A 15449-nucleotide genomic window follows, 5' to 3' on the forward strand; every position below is an offset into this window, starting at 1 on the left:
CTGACGGTGTAGGGGAATTATGGCAATGTGGAAATAAGCGTCCTTTAAGTCGAGGCCGGCATACCAATCTCCTGGATCCAGGGAAGGAATAATCGAGGACAGGGAGACCATGCAGAACTTGAGCTTTTGCACAAACTTGTTCAGCTGCTGCAAGTCTAGGATGGGTCTCAGGCCCCCTTTCGCCTTCGGTATTAGAAAGTACCGGGAGTAGAAGCCTTTGCCCCTGAGCTCCCGAGGGACTTCCTCCACCGCTCCTGCCTCCATGAGGGACTTCACTTCCTGAGTTAGAAGTTGCTCATGAGATGGGTCCCTGAAGAGGGATGGGGAGGGGAGCTGGTGGGGCGGGAGGGAGGATAACTGGATAGAGTATCCCCTCTCTACGTTGCGGAGCACCCAGCTGTCCGACATGATTCGGGACCAAGCATGGTAGAAGGGGGACAGACGAGACCCAAAAGGTAGGGGTAGAAGGATCCAGAGTGTCGATAGGTAGGTTGCCCTCGACCGTACCATCAAATAGGGGGTCTAGGCCCCGATGGTGGTCTCAATTGACCAGACGCCTGGCCGGAGGGGTGGCGTTGGTGGCGCCTCCTGCCATTTCTGCCCCGCCTGCGCCCCAGCTCCTGGTGAGTCTGCGGCTGGTATGGGCATGGGGCTGTCTGCGGCCTAAACTGTCTGCGCTGGGTCGCAGGGGTATGTAAGCCCAGCGAGCGAAGCGTGGCCCTTGAGTCCTTTAGGCTATGCAGACGTTTGTCCGTCTTTTCTGAAAATAGCATCTGCCGCTTGAAGGGGAGGTCTTGAATTGTCTGCTGGACCTCATAGGGCAGGCCCGAGATCTGGAGCCAAGCTTCCCGCTGCATGACCAGGCCCGTGGCCAGGGTGCGCGAGGCTGAGACCGCCGCATCTAAGGCAGCCTGGAGAGAGGCTCGGAAGATCAGCTTTCCCTCCTCCACTAGCGCCGAAAACTCTGACGTCAAGTCCTGGGGAAGGAGCTCCGTAAACTTCGACATGGCCGAACACGTGTTATGACCATATCGGCTTACAACTGCCTGTTGGTTGGCAATGCAGAGTTGTAGGCCCATCGTGGAGTACACCTTTCTGCCAAAGAGCTCGAGTCTTTTAGCGTCCCTGCTCTTTGGCGTTGACCCCTGAAAACCTTGACGCTCCCGCTGGTTGGCCGCATCCACCACCAGGGAGTCCGGGGTGGGGGGTGGTTTACAGGTGTTCGTGCCCTTTAGAGGGGACGAAATAGCGCCGCTCCGTTCTCTTGGCAGTAGGGGCCAGTGAGGCTGGCGTTTGCCATAAGGTGCGGGATGTATCCGCTATAGTCTTTATCAGCGGGAGGGCCACCCTGGATGGCCCAGAGAGAGCCAGAATGTCTATGACAGGGTCCGCATCCACCTCGATTTCCTCCGCTTGGATTACGAGGCTCTGAGCTGCTCGCCGAAGCAATTGTTGGAGGATTCGAGTGTCCTCGAGGGAGGTGCCGCAGCCGTGCCCGAGACCGCTTCATCTGAGGAGGAAGACGAGGAGATTACATGGAGTGGTCCTTCCTCCGGTGCATGCAGCCCCTCGAGGTCCTGCAGCACACGGTACTGTGGTTGCGGTGCCAGTTCCGACGCTAATTGCGGCACCGCGACCGGTACCGGGGTCGCCAGTGAGCGGCTTGGCATATCGGGCGGTGCCTGCAGAGCCTGAACTGAAGCTGCTGCTGGTGCCGCTGTCCGGTTAGGGGGTGCTGAACTTGGAAATGGCACACTCCTGCCCAGCGACGGTGCTGGTGGGGGAGGCAGCTGTGCCGGGGCCACCGACGCCGAGGACACCGAGGCCGACCTAGATCGGGGACCAAACACCTGGCCTACTGACTGATGGTAGGCCCAGGGAGTCCAAAACGGCCACTGCGAGGGTGGCTGCCATTGTGGGTAACGCTGGTGGCTTGCCCCCGAAACCGATCTCCTGCTCCGCGACCAGCTGGAGCGGTGAGAGTCTGCCTCTGAGTCTGAGGTCTCTGAGTACGAGGACCTGGGGGGGAGCAGCACCCGGTGCCACTGGAGAGCGGTGCGCAGGGGGCGGGGAGCCTCTCATCTGGTCCGGTACCGCCTTGGCGGCACGGTGAGGGAGGCGACAGCATGGCCGGCTTGCTCCTTGATTGTACTAGGGGACGGACCACGGTAGGCAACTCCCTACAGTGCAGGGAGGCCAGCGCCGGGAGTCCCATAAAATCTGAGGCCGCCTCGAACGCCTCCGCTGAGGTCCGGGGATCTAGGCTGGTCCGGACTCGACCACCCTCTCTGCGGTGCGGGAGTCGACGGAGCCACCGAGGGCTGTAGCCCAGCCTGTCCACTTGCACCCACGGACGGCGTCGGCCTCGGATCCTGGTGGGGTGACCCTTCCCTCACCGGCTTACTTCTCTTGGCGGACACCAGCGACGGTGAGCGGTGCCGCACTGAGGCCGACTTCCTATGATCCGACTCCGTCTGGTGCCGGGTTTTTGACGACTTGGGCTGGGCCCTAAGTCCTGATGCCGGTGCCGGGGCGCTCCGCACCGAGGAAGACGTGCTGGGCACCGCCTCGGCCGGTTCCGGGTCCGAGGGTGGCCGCAGGGCAGCCTCCATCAGGAGGACTCTAAGTCTTTGAGCTCTGTCCTTGAGAGTTCTTGGGTGGAAGCCTCTACAGATAGAGCACCAGTCCTTTTGGTGGCTCTCTCCGAGGCACTTCAAGCAAGCAGAGTGCAGGTCACTCTTGGGCATGAATTTCCCACAGTCCTTGCAGAGTTTAAACCTGGGGGACCCGGGCATGCCCCAGCTGGCGACGAAAATTTGAGGGGGGAACCCCCCAACTACGAAGAACTATATACAACGATCTAAGAAAACTAACTCTAATGAAACTGTGTACACGGACTATACATAAGGACAGGACACTGCAAACTTGCTATGCAAGAGAAGTTCCAGCTAGCCGTCACCGGCGGTAAGAAGGAACTGAGGGGTTGGAGGGTCGGCGGGCCCCTTTATAGGGCGCCGTAGTGGGCGCCACTCCAGGGGGCGCCAGGGCCGACCCTACAGACACTGCTAGGGGAAAATCTTCCAGCTGGCGTGCACGCGGCGCATGCACACCTACTTTGAATGGACATGAACAACCACTCGAAGAAGAACCGACAATTTCCAACTGTTTCAGGAAAGACAAATATGTTGTACCAGTGGAGAGTGTGCAAGACGAGGATATTAAAGAATTTGACAACCCCCCAAATGATGTTCCACTTCCAGTCAACAAGGAAAAAAAGAGAACTCAGTAGCTGCTGTGGCTGAGGATTTGCTCATGTTTGGAGAGCTAATTGATGAGGAATTACTGAGCACTGCAACTGTTGCAAAGCCAGAGAAATGAGATTGTGTTGATGAAACGTATCATAATCAAGATAGAGAGAAGGATTTTGATCAAGTTCTCCCTCCAATAAACTGAGTTGTTGAAGGCTTTGAACACACTTTGGCACTATTCTCAGCTAGAGGAACTTGGTGGCAGGGTCTACAGGTCTCTTTGGGACACTGAATACCATTTTCGAAACAAAACTGACTGAGAAGAAGCCAAGAAAATTAAGACTTCTGTCACCTGAAATTAGTTAGTTTATCCATTCTTTAATTAATTTACAAGTTGATACACACTGTATAAACAGAATACACTTTAGTGTGGAATAATACTTCAATTTAGGTTACTACAGTATTATTATTTGCTTCGCAGACATCCTAATCCAGGACAATTTACAGTGCGTACAAAGTAGTCAAGTGCAAGTACAAAAATGTTTACAAGTAAGAGCAAAAGGTTGGCTTTCTTGTCATGGTTGATGTTTGATTAGTCTAAAAATATAAAAATAAAAATGGACACTTTTATAACGTTAACTCAATTAATACCGCTTTCTTGATACAATATGGTAATAGGCTACAAATGCAGAGCAGAACACATGTTTAAAAATGTACACTACATACACTAATGCAATACTGAAGCAATAATAATAAACATACATCATATTGTTAGCACATACTGTAGCTATTTTATGTATTGGAAAAAGCAGGCTGCCTTTGGTCAGACAACACACCCCTTAACAGCAACTTAGGAGCAGCATAGCAAAAGGGAATTGATATGTTGTGTCTACTGTACATACTTCCAAAGATTTTTAAGTCAATTTCTTCAAATTCTTATTCATTTTCTTCTCTCCCTCCTCTGTAAGGCCTTGTCTACACTATGGGAAAAAGTAGATCTAAGCTACGCAATTTGAGTTATGTGAATAGCGTAACTCAAGTCGACATAGCTCAGATCTACTTACTGCAGGGTCCACACTACGTGATGTCAATGAGAAATGCTCTCCAGTCGACTCCCCTTACTCTTCTCGATCCGGTGGAGTACAGGAGTCGACAGGAGAACGATCTGCGGTCGATTTAGCAGGTCTTCTCGACCGCTGATTCATCGATTGCCTTGTGTCAATCCCCCGGTGAGTGTAGACAAGCCCTAAGTGGCTATTATCTACTCTCCCTATGGACCATCTTCCATTTCTATGACTTTCTTTGTTCAATTCTCTACTCCCAGCAGAAGTGACTTTAAATTCCACATTGATGAACAGGCTGACTCCACTGCCTCCAACTTTCTTTAATTTATTTGACTTTTCATCTCTGGTTTCATCCCCATATTCAACATCTATGTCACTGTTGATCTGATCTTTATAAAGAACTGTTGTCTTCACTTTTGTTACATCCAAGTTCCCCACTGTTCAAACCTCACCATTTCTTTTTCCAACGTTGCTTGTGCTTTCACATTTTCCTTCCCCTAGCCTTCCTCCCCATCTGAGTACTTGATGCTTGCCTTCAATTGGAACTTCTCTTCTCCTGATTTCTCCACTCTCTTCTGTTACTATAGTTACTCTTTCTTATTCCTGGCTGTTCCCTATTTCAGCATCTGCAGTTCTCATCTTTCTCTGGCGGAAGTCCTATGAGTAGTCAAATCTCAACTTTAAGTTTGTCTAACACTTCAGATCTGCTTAGTTTCCTAATGAATAATACTATTTCTCTTCTTTGATTAAATTTCCTGGACTTCAACTGTGTGTTCTTTCAAACAATTCTAAAGATATTATTTTATCATACAGTAAGCATAGAAAATACTGCATGAAAATAACCCATTACAATACCGCACAATCCATCTTTTCAGAGAAATAATTACTTTTCTAAACATAGAGGACCACTTTAGAAAATAGGCTTGTAAATATCTGTAGTGTCCTATGGTAACACTAAGGTTAGCACATGCTTAGAGAGGACTACAGAACTACAGGGTATATTATTAAATAACAGTTAATATTTAGTAAGTAGCTTTCTAAATAAATGGCAATATTGAAACAGTTTTATAAAAGGTTTGAAAAAGGTAGAAGTATCTCATTTTATATAATAAACACTGGATTTTTTAAAAAAGCTGGCAAGATAGAGTTGGCTCTCTTCCCACTCTAAATCTCAAATTTCCTACATGCTAGACTGCATAAGATAGTGTGAAATATGTTAACGGTCTCCACAGCCCCTGAAGAAACAACAGCACATCCAGCTACTCTGACAGCGTTAATATTCAGCAAGAAACCACACTCCCATGCTTTTGAGTTTCACACATCACTTTGGCTTTGCACATTGCTTTTTCAATGTGATTCTTAAACTTACTATGCAAGAGAGTCCCAACAGCAATGTGTCAGTACACCTGAGAGCAGAACATACCACTGAATTAGCACAAATCTGATCATGAATTCTGAAGCAAAACTGTATTAATCCAATTTCTGCAACAGATATAATTCATGTCACATGACAAATAGCAAAAGAAGAAAACCTGACTGATATACAAGCACAAAAGCAGTAATAGTACAGAAATTGGTATCCATATATGTTACTGAATGGGTAATGAGGTAAAGCAGCAAGATATACAGTCAAAGTGCAGCAACAATTATAATATTGCCAAAAGAGGGAGAAAGAAAGGAAAGGACAGAAGTGCTTTGAGCTCCCATATCAAGTTTCACCGACTGTAACAAGACTTGATCATTAAAGAAGCCTCTCTGCCAATAAACAAGACAGATTAATTTTTTTTAAACAAAAAATTGTGTAGGGCCGCTAAGCTCAACTTTAAGATCTCCCTGTTAGAAATGGAAACCTTTTATTCTTGACATCCTTTTCCTAAGTTTGCATCTGTTTCCAATCTCAGGACAAAAAAATCACAGCTACAGGACTAGCCCACCATGTTTCCTGATGCAAAAATTAAAGAAATAAACATTTTCTTTAAAGCAGTAAATTCAAATCTTAAAGATTACAATTTTTCTGATCTACCGTCAACTCTTTTCCTCCTCTCCTCAGACATTTTTAAAAAGTAAATTTTGCGCTAGAAAACATGCCACTCTGGATAATCCTGGAGTCTAAAGCTCTTTATCCACAGAGTAAGATGGGCAGCATCAGTACAAGCTGCCTGGTATTGCTCCACCAATGTGCTTGTATGTCATTTGAGGTAGTGGTTTGTGTTATGTTTGAAGTTTTTACACAAGAAAAGGGAATGGCTCCATCCAGATACTTCACAAAGTCTTCTAAGTAGTCAGATAATTACTTTATTACTACCCACGTAGACTGGATTTCAGCTAGCAACCTCTCAACAAAAGGCTCCATAACCCATCAATAATTCCCCTAGTTATAGTCTGGAAGCAACTACAGTTAACAGACTGGTATTTTTAAGTAAAAAAGATTTAAAAACTGTTCTGTACCGAATATTGATTGATTGAACTAACAACCATACTCTGCAGAATTTTAACTAACATGCGCTGTGCAAAAATTTGTGCAAATATTTTTTAAATCATAATTGTATTGAACACATTATTTTAGCTTATAAAATGTCACTGCAAAGATGAAGCAACCCTAAAACAGGTATTATTGTTTATATTTCTAGTCTCCTAAAACAAGTAAAACAATAAATGAATAAATAAATAAATAAATGTTTTCCAGACAATCACTACCACTACTTCTCCTCTTTTAAATACAGAACAAAAAAGTTAATAAAATATTTACAATTCTCTGAACAAAGTATAGCTGCTGATTGACAATCAAACTTTAGATTTAAGGTAAATATTTTACATCTTTAATTTGTAAAATATAGAGAGCTGTGCAAATCCTACTAACTTAAAAGTCTTATGAAACAAACAAAACAAACAAAACAACCCTCCAATACATTAATGAAATGGAGGGACAGGGAAGAGAGGTAAGGAGTAGACAACACAGAACAGTACTGCTCTTTTGTACTTGAAGGCATAATGGAATTTTCTTAATCAACTCTATGAACCAGTGGCTGTGACTGAAACCAAAGAAACACAATCTCTTCAGAGGATTGCACAGCTACTTCAGACAATAAAGCTAAGATGTCTAATTATTGGTATACGCTACAGAGTTCAACTAGCAAAATATAAAAATATATGTACCTTAATATAGTATTTTTGCCACATACAATGTATTGGCTAAAAAAGTTTCCTTGGAATGAAACTTCAGGCTGACCTAAGTTTAATGCTGTCATCAAGGTAATTTATAAGTAGACTATCAAAATGAACTTTGAATGGTTAGTAGTTATAGCAACTGTTGCGTTACATGTGCTGTCCATAGAAATGGACAAAGATACCTAGCAACAATAGAAGGTATACATAACAAGGAAAGTCAGCTCTAGAAGACAGACTGAAATAATCAGTGACCATAAGGTTACTCTATATGGTTTCTCATGCTGAAAAGTATTGGAGAGCTCAGCACCTTGCAGGAGTGAACTCCACATCTCCTATTCATGTTTTAGAAATAACATTAAAAATTCTCCCCTCATGTTTAGTCCTAAACAAAACTTTGAAATTTATAACTTAAGTGACCTTCTACTGTGTAATTAAAATAAAATATAGAGTTAGTGTAACTTGGTTTACTCACTATTATTCACAGTGATAGAAAACATAAAATGAAAAAGTACAAACATAGATGATTTTAGTACAAAGTTACTAGAAATAAAACACTGGCCTCATTCTAGCAAGCTGCAACTCTGTATTTTTCTTTGTTGGTAAGATGTATGACAAAGAACAAACATGGAGCAGTGCCCATGACAAGAGATAAAACAACCCAATTATCATCAGGTGTGTATAGCAGACAGACAATTATCTGAAGGCCAGTGATACTTCTAAAAACCTTTACGTATTTAGTTAGCCCACATTTTTCAGCAAAACACTGATATGCAACACCTGAAAGATCTCCCTTGCTTAAATACAATTTTCAGGAGACTAAAGAAAAACTGATGTGAGGGCAGAAAGACTACAATATATGCAGGAACAACATTTACCATAGAAATTTTTCAAGTGCCTCGACAACGTAAGTTGGAAGGGGAAATTGTTAGTGACGAAAAATTATTTGACAGAGAGGAACTATTTCAATGTCTTAACTGTTAATGTTCTTTTAAAATAGATATAGCGCTCAAATGTTTCCACTGTGGTGAGCTTTGTATTAACCCTCCACAACAACATTCTGGAATTAAAATGTTTTTTGTATAGATTTCCAGATATAGATAATTCCATTAATCACTAATTATATTTAAAATTAAACCAATCTCATGTAGCAATCTTGTTTTGAATTTTTCACTGGTATCAATTCACTCATAAAATAAGAATAAGAACAACTAATTATCTCACCATATAAATTAAGAATGACTAAAATATTTTGGAACATTAAAAACAAAGCTTAAGTATTACATAATTCATATTGCAGCTCGATAATGGTACACCATAATCAATCATCATACTTCAGTGATCATTATTTCAGTGATCTAACATTTGGGAGAAAGGTGGTATGATTATATATACATATAAAAACTCATATCTAAGGCTGTGAGTTTGTCATGGAGGTCACAGAAGTTATGGATTCCATGACTTTCCATGACTTCTGCAGCAGCCAGTGCGCCTGGCTCAGGGGCAGCTCAGGCAGCCCCAGCATCAGTCAGACCAGCCCCTGCTGGAGCAGTCGTGGGCCACTGTGCCCCTCCCCACAGCAGAATTTGGGTGTCTGAGGGGAGCAAGGGGTTGGGGAACGGGACGGCTCTGGGCGGCACTTACCTGGGGGTCTCCCTATATATGTGAAAGAAAATGTAGATTCAAATGAAGTAAAAATCTTAAGCGAATCCACATGTTCCATAGAATCTCTATGGATAGAAATTTCATGTCTAATAAAAATATAACATTAGGGATCTATTATCGACCACCTGACCAGGACAGTAATAGTGATGACGAAATGCTAAGGGAAATTAGAGAGGCTATCAAAATTAAGAACCCAATAATAGTGGGGGATTTCAATTATCCCCATATTGACTGGGAACATTTCACTTCAGGACGAAATGCAGTGATAAAATTTCTCGATACTTTAAATGACTGCTTCATGGAGCAGCTGGTACGGGAACCCACAAGGGGAGAGGCAACTCTAGATTTAATCCTGAGTGGAGCGCAGGAGCTGGTCCAAGAGGTAACTATAGCAGGACCACTTGGAAATAGTGACCATAATACAATAGCATTCAACATCCCTGTGGTGGGAAGAACATCTCAACAGCCCAACACTGTGGCATTTAGTTTCAAAAGGGGGAACTATGCAAAAATGAGGGGGTTAGTTAAACAGAAGTTAAAAGGTACAGTGACTAAAGTGAAATCCCTGCAAGCTGCTTAGGCGCTTTTTAAAGACACCATAAAAGAGGCCCAACTTCAATGTATACCCCAAATTAAGAAACACAGTAAAAGAACTAAAAAAGAGCCACTGTGGCTTAACAACCATGTAAAAGAAGCAGTGAGAGAGAAAAAGACTTCCTTTAAAAAGTGGAAGTCAAATCCTAGTGAGGCAAATAGAAAGGAGCATAAACACTGCCAAATTAAGTGCAAGAATATAATAAGAAAAACCAAAGAGGAGTTTGAAGAACGGCTAGCCAAAAACTCCAAAGGTAATAACAAAATGTTTTTTAAGTACATCAGAAGCAGGAAGCCTGCTAAACAACCAGTGGGGCTCCTTGATGATCGAGATACAAAAGGAGCGCTTAAAGATGATAAAGTCATTGCGGAGAAACTAAATGGATTCTTTGCTTCAGTCTTCACGGCTGAGGATGCTAGGGAGATTCCCAAACCTGAGCTGGCTTTTGTAGGTGACAAATCTGAGGAACTGTCACAGATTGAAGTGTCACTAGAGGAGATTTTGGAATTAATTCATAAACTCAACATTAACAAGTCACCAAGACCAGATGGCATTCACCCAAGAGTTCTTAAAGAACTCAAATGTGAAGTTGCGGAACTATTAACTAAGATTTGTAACCTGTCCTTTAAATCGGCTTCGGTACCCAATGACTGGAAGTTAGCTAATGTAACGCCAATATTTAAAAAGGGCTCTAGAGGTGATCCTGGCAATTACAGACCGGTAAGTCTAACGTCTGTACCGGGAAAATTAGTCGAAACAAAAGTTAAGAATAAAATTGTCAGACACATAGAAAAACAAACTATTGAGCAATAGTCAACATGGTTTCTGTAAAGGGAAATTGTGTCTTACTAATCTATTAGAGTTCTTTGAAGGGGTCAACAAACATGTGGACAAGGGGGATCCAGTGGACATAGTATACTTAGATTTCCAGAAAGCCTTTGACAAGGTCCCTCACCAAAGGCTGTTACGTAAATTAAGCTGTCATGGGATAAAAGAGAAGATCCTTTCATGGACTGAGAACTGGTTAAAAGACAGGGAACAAAGCGTAGGAATTAATGGTAAATTCTCAGAATGGAGAGGGGTCACTAGTGGTGTTCCCCACGGGTCAGTCCTAGGACCAATCCTATTCAATTTATTCATAAATGATCTGGAGAAAGGGGTAAACAGTGAGGTGGCAAAGTTTGCAGATGATACTAAACTGCTCAAGATAGTTAAGACCAAAGCAGACTGTGAAGAACTCAAAAAGATCTCACAAAACTAAGTGATTGGGCAACAAAATGGCAAATGAAATTTAATGTGGATAAATGTAAAGTAATGCACATTGGAAAAAATAACCCCAACTATACATACAATATGATGGGGGCTAAATTAGCTACGAGTTAAGAAAAAGATCTTGGAGTCATCGTGGACAGTTCTCTGAAGATGTCCACGCAGTGTGCAGAGGCGGTCAAAAAAGCAAACAGGATGTTAGGAATCATTAAAAAGGGGACAGAGAATAAGACTGAGAATATATTATTGCCCTTATATAAATCCATGGTACGCCCACATCTCGAATACTGTGTACAGATGTGGTCTCCTCACCTCAAAAAAGATATACTGGCACTAGAAAAGGTTCAGAAAAGGGCAACTAAAATGATTAGGGGTTTGGAGAGGATCCCATATGAGGAAAAATTAAAGAGGCTAGGACTCTTCAGCTTGGAAAAGAGGATACTAAGGGGGGATATGATAGAGGTATATAAAATCATGAGTGATGTTGAGAAAGTGGATAAGGAAAAGTTATTTACTTATTCTCGTAATACAAGAACTAGGGGTCATCAAATGAAATTAATAGGCAGCAGTTTTAAAACAAATAAAAGGAAGTTCTTCTTCACGTAGCGCACAGTCAACTTGTGGAACTCCTTACCTGAGGAGGTTGAGAAGGCTAGGACCATAACAGCGTTTAAAAAGGAACTGGATAAATTCATGGTGGTTAAGTCCATAAATGGCTATTAGCCAGGATGGGTAAGGAATGGTGCCCCTACCCTCTGTTTGTCAGATGATGGAGATGGATGGCAGGAGAGTGATCACTTGATCATTGCCTGTTAGGTTCACTCTCTCTGGGGCACCTGGCATTGGCCACTGTCGGTAGGCAGATACTGGGCTAGATGGACCTTTGGTCTGACCCGGTACGGCCGTTCTTATGTTCTTATGTTCCCCTGGAAGTGCCGACATCCCCCTCGCTCAGCTGCTAGGCGGAGGTGTGGCCAGGCAGCTCTCCACACTGCCTCCGCCAGCAGGGAGCACCCCCGCAGCTCCCACTGGCCATGGTTCTTGGCCAATGGGAGCTGCGAAGCCAGTGCTCTGGGAGGAGGCAGTGTGCAGTGCTGCCTGGCCACGCCTCCACCTAGCAGCTGAGCAAGGGGGGATGTCCGCCCAGAGCCTGCCTCACCCCATCCTGTGCCCCAATCCCGTGCCCTCTCCCACACCCGAACTCTGCTGTTGCTTGGCGGGAGGCACGGAGTCAGGTAGGGAGCCTGCCGGCGAACCCCCCCACACCCGCAGCACCAGTTGGGGTCCCAGGCCACGTGCTGCCGCCTATATCTCCCCTCACGCAGCACTCGGGTTGCCCTCCACCAGCACCAGTGGCACGCCCGGGCAGTGTCACTCCAAGTTTTAGTCACGGGTATTTTTAGTAAGAGTTATGGAAAGGTCACGAGCTATGAATTTTTGTTTATTGCCCGTCACCTGTCTGTGACTTTTACTAAAAATACCCGTGACTAAAACGTAGCCTTATTCATATCATCTTTCTCCCAAGTGTTAGAGAAAGACCCCTTCCTGTGGGTGGACATTCATGGAGAGCACCCTTTCAGCAGCTCCTCCTAGATAAACCAGAAAAATCTGTGAAAGCACCTCTGCTGAGCATAAATGTGGTAGTGATGTACTGGGAAGGAGGTGGTCTCTCATTCAGCCATATTCTAAACCAGGGGTAGGCAACCTATGGCACGTGTGCCGAAGGCGGCACGTGAGCTGATTTTCAGTGGCACTCACACTGCCCGGGTCCTGGCCACTGGTCCGGGGGACTCTGCATTTTAATTTAATTTTAAATGAAGCTTCTTAAACATTTTAAAAACCTTATTTACTTTACATACAACAATAGTTTAGTTATATATTATAGACATAGAAAGAGACCTTCTAAAAAAGTTCAAATGTATTACTGGCACACAAAACCTTAAATTAGAGTGAATAAACAAAGACTCGGCACACCACTTCTGAAAAGTTGCCGACCTCTGTTCTAAACTCAGGTTAAATACCCCAAGGAAACCTACCAGTAACCAGTGCAGATTATGAACATCAGTCCATCAGATTCTCTGCATGACCCTTCTTAATAAACTGATGACTGCATTCTGCACCAATTTTGCCTTCTAGATGGTTCCAAGGTGTAAAGCCATGAAGAACATACTACAGTAATATAGGTCACAAAGTATAAACAACTATATACCACATTCAAAAAAATGGTCCCATTTTTCTCTTCCTGAAGAAAAGAAAAATATAGCACTCAGTCAATAAACTGTGACCTGAGCATCTAAGTGTAGCTAAAAAACACTGAACAGGATCACCATTAAACAGCAAACCTGTGCTACAAATGGTAGAGACACTTCCTTAATCTGGGATTCTGTAATAATCTCTGACAATATTTCCAGTTGCTTCTCCAAGTGTACTAGTATTACTTCACTTTTATCTTGGTTGACCATTAGCCTCATTCAACCCCCAATTTCATTCAGATACTGGGTCATTCATACTATCAGCTGTAAAAAATTAAATAGCAAAGCAGTCAATTATCAGCACACTGAAGACATTGCACCCTGCAGCCTATATCTCCTTACTAATTTATTCTACTGTAAACACATTAGATTGTAAATTCTTCTGGGCAAGAATCTTGTCCTGTTACGTATCTCGTAAATCACCCAGGGCCCTACCCTTTAAAATGTTTTAACATTCCCTCCCCCTCTCAAAAAAAAAACTCTCTCTCTTCTTACAACAGCCTTTCATACAAGATAAAGTAGGGCATATATATCTGCCATTAGTGTACACAATGGGCTCTTTATGAGGTATGAAAAAAACCAGAATGTAACTTACTGGTAGTATTGTTCATAATAACTACACATACAAGATAGCTTTTCAAAAGTGCTTTTTGCCCTGGAGATTTTGATATGGCCATTAATGGCTGCATTAAAAACTATTGTTTTATTGAATAAATACAAATCTCAGATACATTCAGTCTAAACCAAGTACATCCCTGTTTTAATAGCTAGCCTTGCCTTTTATTGTTTTTGGACAAAATGCAGTAGAGGGTTTGAGAGTAGTCAAAATAAATAAAAAGTAATATCTCTGCTTTATATTTTTAAAATTTTCTTAGTAATCCCCCTTATAAATACTGTCAGGAAGATCAAGTAAGATATTCACAAAGTGTTTCAGGCCAAGATTCCGAAAACACATATATGCTTTAACTTTACTACCATGAGTAATCCCTCTGCAGCTAAGAAGACTATTCATGGTAATAAAATTAAGCACATGTGTTTGGAAGCTCAGGGACTAAGAGAAGAAGCTATGCAGGTAACAGTTGCAACACATCAAAAGCAGCGGCGGGAGTCCCTGGGGTAGTGGAGGTACCCACTGCTGCCTGCAGCGCTGGCTGAAGTCATGGAGGTGTTTGGAAGTCACGGATTTTGTGACTTCCGTTACCCTCCATGAATAAATCTTAGCCTTAACAATCACTATTCAGAAGCTACAACAAACAGCAGCACATTCATAGTAACCATTTTCCTGCATGAGGAATGCAAAAGATTAGATCAATTAAAACTGGTGGCAAGATCTAGAAATGGAGAGTCCAAAAAAATGAACAGTTGGCAAACTTAATTCTCAAAAGAAATATAAATCTAGTGTATTAAATCCAAATTTTGAACAGTTACACATGGAAGGCTGATGCAATTACCTGCAACATCAGCTCACAGTCATCTCTTCCAACAAAAATCATCTCTCGTGGCAGCCTGTGGCGGGTGCCTCCACTGCTCACCAAAAACCAGGACGTTAAGCTCATTTTCTGCTTAGCTGCTAAGTCCTTGGCAAAGCTACGTCATCCTACAGCAAGACAGAGAGAGAGGGAGAGAGAAATCCATTTAGTTATTTTTAGCTATAGCTCCTACTCAGCAAGTGCTGTGAGCAGCATATATAAGGAATCTGAAAAAAGCAGTTCTCAAGAGCACGTATATTTTCCAATGGATTGAATCCAGATGTCATGCGAAGTGACACAGACTACTGGATTTACATAAAATCTGAGGGCTTTGGTTCATGTAATTAGACACATTCAATTGAATAGGAAGGCCTATTCAAAATAAATCAGTAGCTAGTTAAATAAGCAATGCCTGAGTCACATTTTCAGAAAGCTTTTAACGTCTAACTGCTTATTACAAAGGAAATTAATACATTAATGTCACATTTGCACCATCAACAAAAGATAAGATTAGATACATTCATTTCTCCTCTGAAAGAGAATGTAAGTATTTTTTATTAATCCATCTGTCTGAATATTAAACAGTACAGTTTCATTTTCCCCAGAAACAAATTATAAAGAGAATTAAAAATGGAAAGAAACTGTAGGAATATTTAATTGTGCCCTTTCCCAGTAATCTGAAATTAAACAGTCCCAATAAAAATGTATTAGTTATTTGCTCT

The 15449-nt window shown here is 42.8% G+C and overlaps 1 protein-coding gene across 9 annotated transcripts in view; it reads right to left on the reverse strand.

Moving 5' to 3' along the window:
- The window catches only part of CEP170 (centrosomal protein 170), a 199841-nt gene that overhangs the window by 146355 nt on the left and 38037 nt on the right, over nucleotides 1-15449 (reverse strand). For all 9 annotated transcript variants that reach the window (XM_045008470.1, XM_045008472.1, XM_045008469.1 and 6 more), the window contains exon 2: nucleotides 14710-14855. In XM_045008470.1, the coding sequence (XP_044864405.1) occupies nucleotides 14710-14814 (105 nt within the window). In that variant the 5' untranslated portion in view covers nucleotides 14815-14855. The remainder of the gene's footprint in view (nucleotides 1-14709; nucleotides 14856-15449) is intronic.

This window comes from Mauremys mutica, chromosome 3, assembly GCF_020497125.1.
Source record: "Mauremys mutica isolate MM-2020 ecotype Southern chromosome 3, ASM2049712v1, whole genome shotgun sequence".
Classification (NCBI taxonomy): Eukaryota; Metazoa; Chordata; order Testudines; family Geoemydidae; genus Mauremys; species Mauremys mutica.